The sequence below is a fragment of the Diceros bicornis genome, chromosome 24 (assembly GCF_020826845.1).
Source record: "Diceros bicornis minor isolate mBicDic1 chromosome 24, mDicBic1.mat.cur, whole genome shotgun sequence".
In the NCBI taxonomy this organism is placed as follows: Eukaryota; Metazoa; Chordata; class Mammalia; order Perissodactyla; family Rhinocerotidae; genus Diceros; species Diceros bicornis.
This window is the reverse complement of record NC_080763.1, coordinates 15,224,454-15,238,185: the sequence shown is the minus strand read 5'-3', so window position 1 is coordinate 15,238,185 and position 13,732 is coordinate 15,224,454. Positions and strand designations below refer to the sequence as shown.

Below are 13,732 nucleotides of genomic sequence, written 5' to 3'. Positions count from 1 at the left end.
CTTTAAATCTGTCCAAAGCAAACAGAGGGAGAGCTTCCTAATCCTTCAGAGCTTCATCTGGCAGTGACCTCTGAAAAAAGAGCCTCCCTCCTATATCATCAAACTGATTCTCTTTAGTTCTTTGTTGTTCTGTGTAGGTCTTTGATCCTAGAATTGTCTAAGACAGGAAAAAAAAAAAACAGAAAAAAAAAAAAAGACAGCTAAAACATCAAAGTGCATTCACTTTGCAAATCCCCTAAAAATATTAAATTACAATGTACGTTAACAAACGCATTCCAGAAATCTACACCCTCATCTATTCAAGCCTTTAAAATGATTTTGAAAATGAAAATAGTTCTCACCAAATTAGATTCATTTTTGCCAGTAGTTGCTCTGCCCATAGTTGTAGTGCCCACAGTACCTGGTGGAAAACATTAGGAAAATGAGAGCTTCCTTTGAGAGAAAAACTAGTTTTATTTTGAGTTGCAAGGCTATTAACATTCATCACAGCATCACATCACTGTAGGACTGACTCTGGTATTGGCATGGATGTGGACTTTCTAACGATTGTTTTAAAAAATAACTTCATCCCACAATATTTTTAAAGTTGGAGTGGCAAACTTTTCTGTTGAGAACACATGTCCCACAGGAAAAAAAAAATCACTTGAGGATTACGTGCAAGTAAAAACAATTTTATTTGAGAGCCTACAAAAGGTACTTCTAACACAACTTTAAATGAAGAAATAGGATGATAAATCATCTACACACCCTCGGATAACCCAGATACATATTCCACAAAAATGGCCAACTGTGGATAGTGGAGAACAAACAAAAGATAAAGGTGGGGGCCAAGATAAGAAAAAAGAAGCAGAGAGAATGACAGGCTGAGATAGAGAGGGGGAAGGGAGGCAATAAAAAGGGGAAAAGGGAGAATTGTAAGGTGCTAAATAGGCTCTGTGGTGAGTCTGCCCTGGGTTGGGGTTGCCAGACTAGAATATAGGATACCCAGTTAAATCTGGATTTTAATAAACAGCAAATAATTTTTAGTATAAGTAAGTCCCATGCAATATTTGGGAAATATTTATACTAAAAAGTTATCATTTATCTGCAATTCAAATTTAACTGGGCTTCCTCTTTCTATTTGCTAAATATGAGAACTCCAGCCTAGACATGCTGCTCTGCTGAGTGTGTGATGCAAAAAGTTTGGAATCTATTGTCACTCATTGAAATAGTCATAATATTAATAAAAGAATAGTTCTTTTTTTTAATCTTCAAAGTTTATATTTAAGAAAGAGGATTTTTATTCCCCGACTGGACTTCTGCAGAGTTTTATAGGGAGTGAAAGAATGACATAGTTAGAAATTAACTTCATAACCTACTAATACCATAAACCTAACCTTGACATTCAAAAGGTTCAAGTTGCCTCAAAGCTTAAAAAAGCCTGTATTTGAGAGCAATATTATTTATCCAGGACCTAGATTTGAGCTAGCTATGGGTTTCCGCCCCTGCCTTTCGGCAGTTTAGCTTAACACTAGTATTTTCCTTTCAGCAGCACCTGCTGGTGTGCATTTCAGCCATCAGGAAGAGTAACACTAAAGCGAAGTAAAGGTTACAGCTGGGAAGAATGACTTGCTTTGGGAACAGAGGGAGTTAGAGAGTAAATAAGGTCTCAAGAGTATTCGTTTCCCAGCTCACTGGGCTTTCATCTGAATTTATAAGTGTAGCAAAATATTCACATCCAACCTTTAGCTTCTTCTCAAAAGAGCTCAAAAAAATGCTAAGACTTTTTTGCCGGGGGGGGGGGGGGGGGGGGTATAGCGGAGGAGAGAAAAGAAGGACATCAGAATCGAATGTCTTATCACAAGTTCTATTATTACTGAAGATAAATCTCTTCTTTAAACACCAGCAGGTGTGATGGGAAAGTCAGCTGAATTCAAAGATTGTTTGGTGCCTGTGCTCTCTAAGATAGGTGACTGCCAAAGGCCACGAACTGCTCTCTTGACTCCACAGAAGCCAGGGAAGGGCTGCCACACACTCTGGGTCAAACTGTAATTTTACACTGGTGGGAAAGAAAATCCCTTCAAATGTGATCCGTCTCTGGAAAGACCAAAAGGAAAGACTTCACCCTAGGTATAAAATGTTTTCCTCTTCTATAAGACTAGGTAATGCAGTATGCTAAACAAATAAAACTGACGATGATGGCAATCCTACAATCTGGGCCTCAAGGGAATTTGCAAGTAGAGATTGCCTGAAGTGTAACCAAGTCAGTAATATTAACACAGGATAGTATTTTGCCGGCTACATAGATCACACCACTGCAATGCAGCCAATCAGCACACAGGACAGTTGATGTGGGAGGAGGGATTCTTGGCCAAGAGCAGCCGGAGAAACCCTCCCTCTACTTGGAAATGCCTAGAACAGAAGGACCTATACCCTAAGGTGCGTCCAAAATTACATTCCACCTTTCTTTCAGACAGGTTTGTGAAATTCAATTCTTTTGAAACTAGAGGAAAAGGAACACTAGACAGGAACACTAGTAAGTACTTAAACTTCAAAAAAATCACCACCCTGTGCAATTGGCCAACTCATTTTTTAATTCAGTGTCGCAATCACTTAATTTATCTGTGGTAGAAAAAAAACAGTATTAGATAGGGATTGTGGAGGAAGTGGGCAGTGGCTGTTGTTGGAATGGAGGGAAGGGTAGTTCAGGGAGCAGAATGATAGGTAAGGACTATGCGGAAGAATACTGAATTTAATATGGTCTAATCAAGGCTGCCAGTAATACACCTTGGTGCCAAGGAACATGACAAAAAACATTAATAATTTTTCTTTCTTCATTTGACATATAAATGTAGCACATTTTATCCAAGGGTGAGAGAAGGCCAATCCTCCCACAGCATTTCATGTTTCCTGAATTACCACTATTTGTGGACTAGAAGCCTGGATGTGATTGGTGCCACCTACTGGGCTAAATGCAGAATTACAAATCTGTCGACCCCTTTGAACTGTTCTATGACGGAACAGATTAACTTTAGGAAGTATGATTCTTCACTGTGAGGATTACACATTAAACAGTGATAAGTTTGGATTCGAATCATAGCCTTTAGAAGTGGAAGAGTCATGAGAAATCACATACTTCAACACTGTCATTTTATAGCACATTCTAGGAGATGATATGGATATCATCTTTGGATATGGAGTCAGAAGCCTGGCTTCTCTGAACTTGTTTCTTATTCTATAGTACCTACCACATAGAGTCATTGTGAGGGTTACACAAAACCAAATGTTTTCAACATGCTGTATGATGTGCTGTGGTTGTTTTAGATACGCAAAAACCCTGACACTAAAATGACTTGCCCAGGTCAGGAGTAAGGCCTGCACCTCAAAATCTCACTCTAAATCCAGTGCTTTTTCAATTAAAGTACTATTTCCCAAAATTTGATGGTGAGATTATTTTAAGTGGCAACTGAGATAAATTTAGGAGGTGCTGGAACACAGCATTAAATACTATAAATCACAGTGAGAACATTATTTCCTTTTCACTTCCTTCAAACTTGATGGCATCAAGAAGAAAGCTTCATTTTGGTGCTGGTTTTCTTTAAAACTCTCTACATCTTGCTAATCTCATTTCCTAATAAAGATAAAACAGGCCTCAGGCTTCAGCATCTTGTTAGAACATTAAGATTTTGTTTTCTGTATACTTATTATTACAGAAAACTATATTGGTTTTTCATTTAAAACGGTAATATAAATTTTATTTTCAAGGAATGCATTTAAGAAATTAGAGAAGTCAATCTAAACAGAAAATATCGAGTAAACAATAGTCCAAGTGACACAGAAGTTGGGAAACACTGAGCACCACCAAACCACCTCCCTGTCATATCACTGTTGGCAATAATATTTTAACATAATTACTTTGAAAATCCCTCTATGAAGAGAACTAATATTTCTTTTGTTTTATTTTCAATAATCAAACACTAGGTTATAAATAAGTCAACATAACCAAAATCTAGGACTCAGATTTCAGATACACATGGGCTCAAACAAACCCAAAGATTTTGTATGTGTGTGTGTGTTAGAAAATGAAACTGGCCTATAATCAGTACTCAATAAATGCGCAATCAATAAAACACAGGAGCAATGGGTCCCTCATGCCTGTGGCTGCATTCATTTGTGGTAACTGAACAGTTAGTGTCCTATCACTTAATTCTCCAGCAGCATAAAAGGAGAGAAGAGAAAAGAGGGTGTTGATCTCGGGCTGTCCTAGTTCCAAGTTCACAGATTTAATGTTCTGCAAACAAGGAGAAAAAATCTCCTGAGATGATCAAGTTAAATGGAACCCTTCACTATTTACTAATCATGACTTGATTTGAATCTGGAGCTAAAAGATTTTTGGCTCCTTACCCTATGGATCGCTCGAGATGGCCTTCAGCTAATTTTAAATGAAATAAAACAAGGATCTGTCCTCTTCCTAACCCTCCTCTCCTCTGTCTTTTCAATTTGTGTCTTCGTGACTTTATATTGCTTTTGGTTGTATTCCAGGTTCTTACTGGAGAAGAAAACCTCAAGCTTTCTGCCGTCCAGTTCTTATCAAACAACAGTTAAAAGAAAAATATGAATGGAATACTAGCTGAAGGATAGGTAGTCCATCCGAACTCCTAGATTTTCTAAATTTTACATATGGATCAAGTCAGACCAGCAGAGTGCTGTGTACCTGGACCAAATCATCTTAAGCTGATCCATTGTTTTTAAAAATTTCAAATTAATAATTTCTTATCAGATTGTGCCAGGGAACAGATAAGAAACAGCTTAGGAAATTTAGATTCTGAATTCATTTTAGAAATATTATTGAGGACATTAATTACTATAACACACATAGAGTGTCCTGTCCCCATGATAAGGACCTGTAGGAGAAATTTCTCTCTGGTCTCAGTACCAGTAAAAGCTATGTTTCTCCTGAGCAATTGGTTTATTGTTATTTTGTGGACGCTGTAAATCCATGTTTCTTTTTCTGGGAAATTCAGAACCAAGTTTGAAACCTACCTTTACCAAGTTTATAGTACTTCCATTATGCATTTTCGTATATTACTTGACATCAACTTATTTTCCCTTTGCTTTGATTTACTCATCTATATATTTAATCTTGTGTGCTGTGTGTGATTTTATAAGCTATTCAAGCCCTTTATGGAATAAGATTGAGAAGAAATTAGAGATATGCATAATGATGCTGATAAAACATTGTCATTCCTTAGCCATGATTTCTCATTGCACATCTCTTTTTTAAAATACAGAGTTCAGATTCATAGATCTCTGAAAATTTAAGAACCCTTGCCTCCTGCCCCTCAGAAGCCATTCCTTTATTCTATTTTTTAATGGTAAACTATATGATTTCCTCTAATGATGTCATAAATCCTTTGGGGGAATATGGTGAAACTCCCAGAGGAATATCTGATTGGTGAAATTCACAACCATCGTCAGATGTGTATCTCCTTGGCCTTCTGTTCTGAAGTAGCAGAGTTTATTCCAATAAGATTTATGGGATCAATCTACTATAATTCTTAGGAATGGGGAGCAGATGAGGAAGAAACTAATATTTTATCAAGTGCCAACTATGTATCAACTACATATGCTAAGTACATAATATATTACTTAGTCTTTACAAAGGAAAATTTCATTTTCTCCAGAGGAATCCTAACTTTGGTACAAGAGCTTCTGAGTAATAATGATAATGATGATAGTGATAACATTTATTATAACACTACTAACATTTAACTTACTGCATGCCAGGCATTGTGTTGATCACTTTACAAGTAATGGGATCTCCACTGTGAAATAAAACAGAACAAATCTCAAACTGTGTGCCTATGACACTCTACCTACCTTGGGACCCGGAAGGATTCAAAAATGCTTGCTTTGTCTCAAAATTCTGCTGTAAGTACAGTGATAATTTCAGGTCATTGGCCTTCTGGTAGTTCTTCAAGGCTTCAATTCTCAGCTCAATTGCTTTGCCCAAGTCATTCTACAAGAGAACATTTTTCAAAACTACTCATATAGTATTGGCTTGTCTAAATCCACAGTTACCCAGATCCTTTTAACTCGGAAGTTAAAAAATGATCCCATCATGCTTAGTCTTTAAAAGTTGGGCAGAGGGGCCGGCCCAGTGACGTAGCGGTTAAGTGCGCGCGCTCCGCTTCAGCGGCCCAGGGTTGCAGGTTCGGATCCCGGGTGCGCACCGATGCACCGCTTGTCAAGCCATGCTGTGGTGGCGTCCCATATAGAGCAGAGGAAGATGGGCACAGACGTTAGCCCAGGGCCAATCTTCCTCTGCAAAGAGAGGAGGATTGGCATCGGAAATTAGCTCAGTTCTGATCTTCCTCACAAAAAGCAAACAAAAAAAAGGAAAACAAAAAAAGATAAGTTGGGCAGAAAGTATATGTGATTTGTTTTCCCCATTTCACATAGAACAAAATCAAGACCATAGGAAAAAATGCTATTTATCCCAAGTTACTCAAGGGGAAGCTGGAGATAGTTCTGTCCAGCAATCTCCCCATGAAACATTTCCTTTAGCAGGACAGTTGGTAATCCAGATGAGGGAATGAGGCTTAATATTATGCAAATAAAAGCCTTTATATTGTGTGAATGAAATTGTACCCCATGTCCAGCCTTGGAAGACCTTAGTACCTGAAGACTGTTGGCTTGTTCCTGATACCTGACCCATGGCATTTTCCTCTGTTGCTTTTCCTGGTGGAAGAAAGAGCCTCTGGGTGACAAAGTAAATTGAGATCAGAAATCAGTTTTCTCAATATGCTGAAAAGACTTTATAGCAAAAATCTGGTGTCATAGATTCACTTATAAATTGGTTTCAACTACACAGCTCTCTTAATTGGCCTCACCTGTACAACCCCCTTTCCAACAGCTAAAAGCTAAATGAATAGGATCATTTTCTATGAATGAGTTGGTTATGGAAAGATTAGTCACAAGCATAATACCTCTAAATAAATGTTCAAAAACAAATTAACAAGTGTTTTGACATCACAATAGCTATTGCAGAGCTGTCATTGTTGGTACAGCTTCTCCCACTTTGCCCTAGCCAATATGATTTCCCAGAAACTTGCAGTATCACTCTGACTTGAATATAATATCCCAAGGGAACCAGATCGCCTATAAAATTTTGCATCAGTTCAAGAGCACACCAGAGTTTAGGCAGATTACTGCTACCTTCAAGATTTCTAATCTATTAGCTCTAAAAGCCATTCCAGTTCAGAAAGGTCGTGCCACCTTCCTTGTTTCCTTCATTTTCTCCGCACATGATGTCTCCAGTTCATTCTTGGTCTTCCTGGGATGAAAGAAGAAAGCTAAAGGAATAGGAGGTCTCAGGACAGAAGTGCAATGTCTCAGCAGACAGTAAATCCAATGTACCCTACAGGCTCAGGTAGATCCTACCTATCTGCCTACCCACACTAGCCCTGATTGTCAACAGGCTGTTTCCAGCTGTGTGGCACCAACAACCTTGAAATTCTAAGTACCATGCAGTCCACTTGCCTTTCTGTCCTGTAAGTCTGCCTTGTTTTTTATCTGTGGTGCTTTTTGTTGATCACCGAGTTCTTCTGTGTCGAATGTCTGTAGAGAGACATTTTGGCAAAGCTTTAAACTGTTGGGAATTAGTGAGGGAAGTGGAAAGCCAATACGGGCCAAGGCTTTTGGTTCCTGCCAGTCAGCAACTTCTCAGGGCCCAACATGAACAGTGTTCTACCAAAGGGGGTTCAGAATGGAATGAACCCTTCCATTGGTTCCTTGAGAATACCTTATAATAATAAAAACTATTAACTGACCCCTTATTATATGCCAATTCCCACTGTGAGCCTCTTACTGCATTACTCTATTTATACTATAGTACATTACAACCATTCTCATTTGATCCTCACAGGACTATTTATTTCCATTTTATAGATGAAAAAACTGGGACTTGAAGAGGCTAAGTCATTTGTTTAGAGTCACAAAGCTGGGAAAGTACGGAGCTGGAATTTGAACCAGGTCTCTTGGACTCTGAAGCCTGTGTTCTTAAGCACTAGACATGCTGCTCTTCTCTCTCCGTTTCTTCCTGTCTAAAAATATGGGTAGGGAAAGTCAATCAAAAGCTAAGATATATGGATATCCCTTATAAAAAGTCTTACAGGAGCTCTGGAGAAGCTGGATTTTGATAGAGGAATTGTGCTGGCAGATTTCCTATCATAAGGCCTCAAGAACTCAGGAACTGAAACTTCTGACAATTCATAGAACTGATATGTAGCTGCCTCTGAGAGCTAGAAGCAGATGCCAGTACAAGATGCAGGGCTCGATGGTATCCTGATTATTTGCAGAAAGGTGAGATGAAAAAAGCAGTCAGAGAGCACACCACACGCCTGTTTATATCACAAGACACAACCTGCTCTTCTAGTCTTGCAGTCTGTGAAAAAGCAGTCAGATCCCAAGGACTTAGACCACAAAGGAATTTTCACCCCTGCCTGGTTTTCCAGCAAAAGGCCCTACTATTATTATCTTAAACAACGCCATGATTATTGCAAAATCAGAGGGGAATTAGAATTAGGTATTCATTCAACTTACATTTATTGATTGTCTACTATGGTCCAAGCATTGTGCTACGTGCTAGGGATTCAGGGATGAACAAAGCAAATCAGATACTGGAGGAGCTTATACTCCGGGGCGGGGGGGTGGGGGTGGGGGTGGGGCAGGGAGACTAGAAACAAGTAAAATAATAGCCATAACAAAATAAAAATTATAATAAGCTTATATTATAAAAAGTGTTATGGAGGACATGAACAGAGTTGTATAACAGAAAGTAGGAGACAGGGTGCCCTATTTTAGATGGAATAAACAAGGAAGGCTTCCCTGAGGAGGTGACATTTAAGCAGGTACCTGAAGGATGAGATAAGAAAATAGCATTTCAGGCCAGGGATGTAGCAAGGGCAACAGCCTTGAGATAGGAAAGGTCTTGGCATATTTGAGAAATCACAAGGAGGCCAGTGGGAGAGGGGAGGACTTCCATGAGAGGAGACTAGAGAGGTAGGCAAGAGCCAGATCATGCCACAATAAGGAGTTAAGGAGTAAACGGTTCTCATAAGAAGAGTGACACGATTTGATTGTTTTAAAAGGATCATTTTGGCTGCTGTGCAAAGAATGGATTGGAATGAGGCATGGGTGGGAGCAGAGACATGAGAAAATGAGGGTGGGGATCAGAGGAAAGGCAAGTTCTTTGCTTTATGGATTGTAAGACAATGCTTTCAAGAGATCCTTAGAGGCACACCTTGTTCCATAGCATCTGCATTTCCTTCCGAAGCATCTGGTTTTTCCTTTCCTGTTGGAGGGGGAAGAAAAACCAAACAAACAGAAACATGTGTTTGTCTAGTCATTAAATTCAAGTTGGAAGAAATTACTAAGTAAAGGAAGGAAGGAGGTTCAGGGACATAGTAAACCACAGAGGAAGGCAATGAATGGGCCTAGTCCAAAATCCAGGAACATGGGAGATGAGTTTGATGATGATGATAATAAAAAAATAATTTTGAATAACTTTAATTATGGTATGATATCAGTAGAAATGAGTTCCTCATACAACACTTAACGATATTCTAATCATATGGTAATTTCTCTGGGGCTTAGATCACTAATTTCTAATTTTTAAGATCCTTTACATTGTTGATTTTAAAAAATCTTACAAGAATCTCTCAGAGCACACTATTTCTTTTACTTTGATGGGTATTCTCTATTCCTTCTGAAGTGTGAAGTGTTAATATGCTCATGTTCATTAATCCCTAGATGAAAAGGTTTTTAAAAAGCCAGAGAAAAAGAATTTTTGCTAGCCGATCCTTGTTCTTTCCAACATTTCATCTGACTCCCTTCAGATCACCCTGGACTTTCTAGATCAAGGAGACGTGAGTGTTGGAGCATCAGATGCTAGAGATGAGCACTCTGTCTTTGCTTCCACATCTGACAACAGCAATGGAATTGAGCCCTGTTCAGGAGGCCATTCCCTGGAGTGCCCACCAACATCTTACCAGATTCTGCTTCATCTCTTCTGCTTCTTTAATGAGCTCCATGACTGCAGACTCATCACCCCTCTTCCCTGCCATGATCTGCCTCATGATCTGCAGACTAGAAGGAAGACAGAAACATCATACAACATAATACTTCATAAAGAAGAATATTAATAATCTGCAACCAGTCAGAAAGCACTCTACCGTGGGAGTGAGATGGGAGCTGAAAACACAGGAGTTATGGGACTCCTTCTGGCCATAGATGGTCTCTATAGGATAATTCCATTCCTAACTGACATTTTTCTCAGCTATGTGCTCTATAATGAATTCTGTGCTCTTTAACGCTCAAAACCTAGAGCCAACAGCCAGTGAGACTCCTCTCCACCCCTTCAGAAGAAAGTTTTGGTGTATGACTTTTGGGGTAGTAAGGGGCACTTTTGCCCCTGTGAACAAGAAGGTCAAAGAACCTGTTGTCTTCAGGATAAATCCCAGAATTATTCCCTACCCCATATCTGTCCATCTCCTTCACTTTGCTTCTCCGTGTAAAGACATTTGAGTTAGTTGGGGAAACCACTTATAGCCTTACGGTAGCCCCAAGAGAATCCAAGCCATCAAGAAGTTTCTAACAAAATCTGAATCGATACCAAGTCTTTTGACTGTGAGAGAGGATGTTCTTTCAAGGCAATAATTAATTTATGTTTATGTTCATTGTACTTTTTCCTTCTCAATTATAAGGAGAGAAGCAAGCCTTTGTGTTCTCTTGTCCCGAGAAAAGTCTGAGTTTCTGGGTTGTAAGCAGCTGGTGCTCGACCACGACTTTCTGCCTGGCTTTTGCCTGAGATGCTTTTGGTAAGGGTAGAAAATGAAGGTAGACTCATTAAGGTGAGATTCTCTGAGACTAGAAAGAAAACAGAGAGTTGGTGGGTCCCAAGAACAGTGACTGCCCTAGTGAAGAGTTAAAACCTCAACTGGGTAGCATATTTAGAGAGGCCAGACCCTAATCCAGAGGACTCCTAGGCTCAGAAAAGATTGTCGTTCCACTGCTTGGCTTGGAAGAGCAGTCGTCTATCCTAATGTGATTCCACAAACATGAATAAGGAGGTATCAGTGAGACCAAGATAGATTCAAGATATTAAAAGCTCTTATCTGTTTCCTGGGATGGACACCCTAGGGAGAAGAAGAATAACTGTAGCCCCATGAGATGAGGGCTGAGTCATATTTAATTTTACTAAAAGAAAATAAAAGGTTCCTTGCTACTCTGATTTTGTGGTTACAAATTCTTTACCTATTATAGCTGAATGTCTAAACCTTTTTTAAAAAATATAAATTTTCATTGCTATGAAAATCCTATGGATTAAAGTTCTACGGCCTTTTTCCCTCTAGGAAATCCTGAGTAGGGAGCCCTTACCTTCTTTGTTTTTCCTCCAAGTTAGACATTAACTTTTGGAATAAGAGGTTGTTCTTATCTTCTAGAGGTTTAAGCATCTCTAGCAGTTCCTGCTTCCTTAGCTTTAAGTCCTCATTCAATTCCTTCAAGTAGTTGTCATCTATTTTAGAACTTCTGTGGGAAGACACACCACAATATCTTCCTTTAGCGTGGGTTGATAATAGAGACTCTCTTTTCCCTCCCGGGTAGTTACCATTTGGCATCTTCTGTCAAAGACTCACCTTGTTTTTGAGGGCAAGTAAGATCCTGGAGAGTTTGAACTGCTTGTCATCTTGAAGGGAAACTTCTACTCTAAGAATAAAGCAGTCTTCTTGAAAATATGTACCTTCTTGTTCCATTCAGTTAAGTCATCTTTTTTGTGCTGCTGTTCTTGAAACTCCTGTTGCACTGGACTGATTTTAGCTATAGCTTGAGGTCACAAAGGCCCTAAGACCACAGAATCAATAGGTCTTTTAAGTAACTCCAACAACAATGACAGCTTGTTGACTGAAAATACAGTGAACTACATCTGATTGATGCTTTTTTGATTTTTTAAAAATTTCTTCCCTTTTCTTCCTTTTTTTTTTTTGAGAGGAAGATTGGCCCTGAGCTAACATCTGTGCCAATCTTCCTCTGATTTGTGTGTGAGATGTCACCACACCATGGCTCGACATGCGGTATGTAGGTCCATGCCTGGGATCTGAACCTGCAAACCCTGGGCCGCGGAAGCGGAGTGCATGAACTTAACCACTATGCCACCAGGCTGGCCCCCTGATCAAGTTCTTGCCTTAGCTTTAGCCAATGCCAAAAGTTTTGCTCTGAAGTCTTTGATTGAATAGGACAGAATCACAACACATCCATATTATGGAATTCCTACTGTGTTAGAAAATGGTGGCCTGTCAAAAATAACTCATCAACATCATCTTCCTCGGCAATTAACCTCCATGGAATGCCTACTATCTGTAGAGCACAGTGCTGGATTCTGTGAGTGAGGAAAAGACAAAGATAAAGCATCTACTTTCTGGGGATCTTAGGAGGAGGAGGGGACACCTCTAAGGGATATTTTTTAAAAATAGAGACCAAACTGGCAAATACAAGGTATGGATATAAAATTGAGTAAGTAATATACTATATGAGCCAATTGTCATTATTTTCCTTTCTTTAAAACTTGATATATCACAATGGACAGATAGAATAATATTGGACATGTAGTAAAAGGATATACTTTGTGAAAGATCCATACTGTCAATATATCCTTCCATAGCCAGGCCCTTTCCTGGGAGGCTGTAATTCTAGACTTACCTCCAGATTCTGATTCTGCCTCCATTTTCCTCTCCTTATTAAAACACATTTCTCCTAGACCCTAAGATCTCCTGTCTTCATCTATGTCACTTAGTGAGCAGAAGACAACCCCAAGAGTTACATATTTGTTTCTTCATGTCCTTTAAACATAGTTTTAGGGCAGTATTTTCAGTGATGATCTCAACTGTGCATTGTAATGTCAATTTCAAGTATTAACTGAGCATTTCCAGGCATTTTCTAGAAGCATTCTCCAAAGTAACTTAAACTCATTGTCTTTTGGGAAACTTTAAAGGCAGAGTATTTTAGTGGAAATAACACAAGATTTAGTTTGTCAGATCTTGGTTTGAATCTCAGCTTCATTGAGAGCAGTGAGCTGACTGTGACAAGTTACTAAATTCTCTGCGTCTCAGTTCCCACTTTTATAAAAATGAGAATGGTAAATAAAAAGGTTTGTTGTGAGAGTGAAACGTAGTATTATGTGAAGTTCCTGGCTCAAGTCAGGCATTTACATTTTAGTGTGTTTTTGGTTGTTTTGGGCTTGGGTATTGTTTAATGCCCTAAGTAAGCGGTCAAATACAAAAAAGCGGATTATATGAAGCTAATGAAGCTTAAGCTTCAGAGTCCTTCATTTTCACAGACTTCTTCCAAAGGCCCTGTACCTCATTTTGTATCTATAATTTTTTCTTCCTTTTTGGAAAGAGAGAACTCCCCAAATTATACACATTTCAGGGTCCCATAAAGCCTGGATCTGCCCTTGGTTAGATATGATATATACCTCTCCTAAATATCCTCTACATCAAAACTTCTTTTTAGGCAGTCTCTACAAATACTTTTTCTAAAGCATATATGTGTCACTTGTAAGTTTTGTATGATGGCTAGAGTAATATGACGATGAATAAGAACATCCATATCAGGTGAAGCACAATGTACTTCACACTGGTTGCACTAGGAGTTCCCATGAAAAGTTTGGACTGAATGAGGGTGAGCAAACTCC

At 39.0% G+C, this 13,732-nt stretch overlaps 1 protein-coding gene across 1 annotated transcript; it reads right to left on the bottom strand.

Moving 5' to 3' along the window:
• Positions 1 to 37: 37 nt before the first annotated feature.
• Positions 38 to 11,728, bottom strand: CCDC196 (coiled-coil domain containing 196). The gene is made up of 10 exons (XM_058567934.1): positions 11,679 to 11,728; positions 11,419 to 11,571; positions 10,032 to 10,128; positions 9,284 to 9,334; positions 7,506 to 7,599; positions 7,258 to 7,334; positions 6,661 to 6,720; positions 5,860 to 5,998; positions 342 to 400; positions 38 to 157 (listed from the first exon to the last, which is right to left on the bottom strand). The coding sequence occupies exons 1-10, from the start codon at positions 11,726 to 11,728 to the stop codon at positions 38 to 40; spliced, it is 900 nt and encodes a 299-aa protein (XP_058423917.1).
• Between the last annotated feature and the right edge of the window lie 2,004 nt (positions 11,729 to 13,732).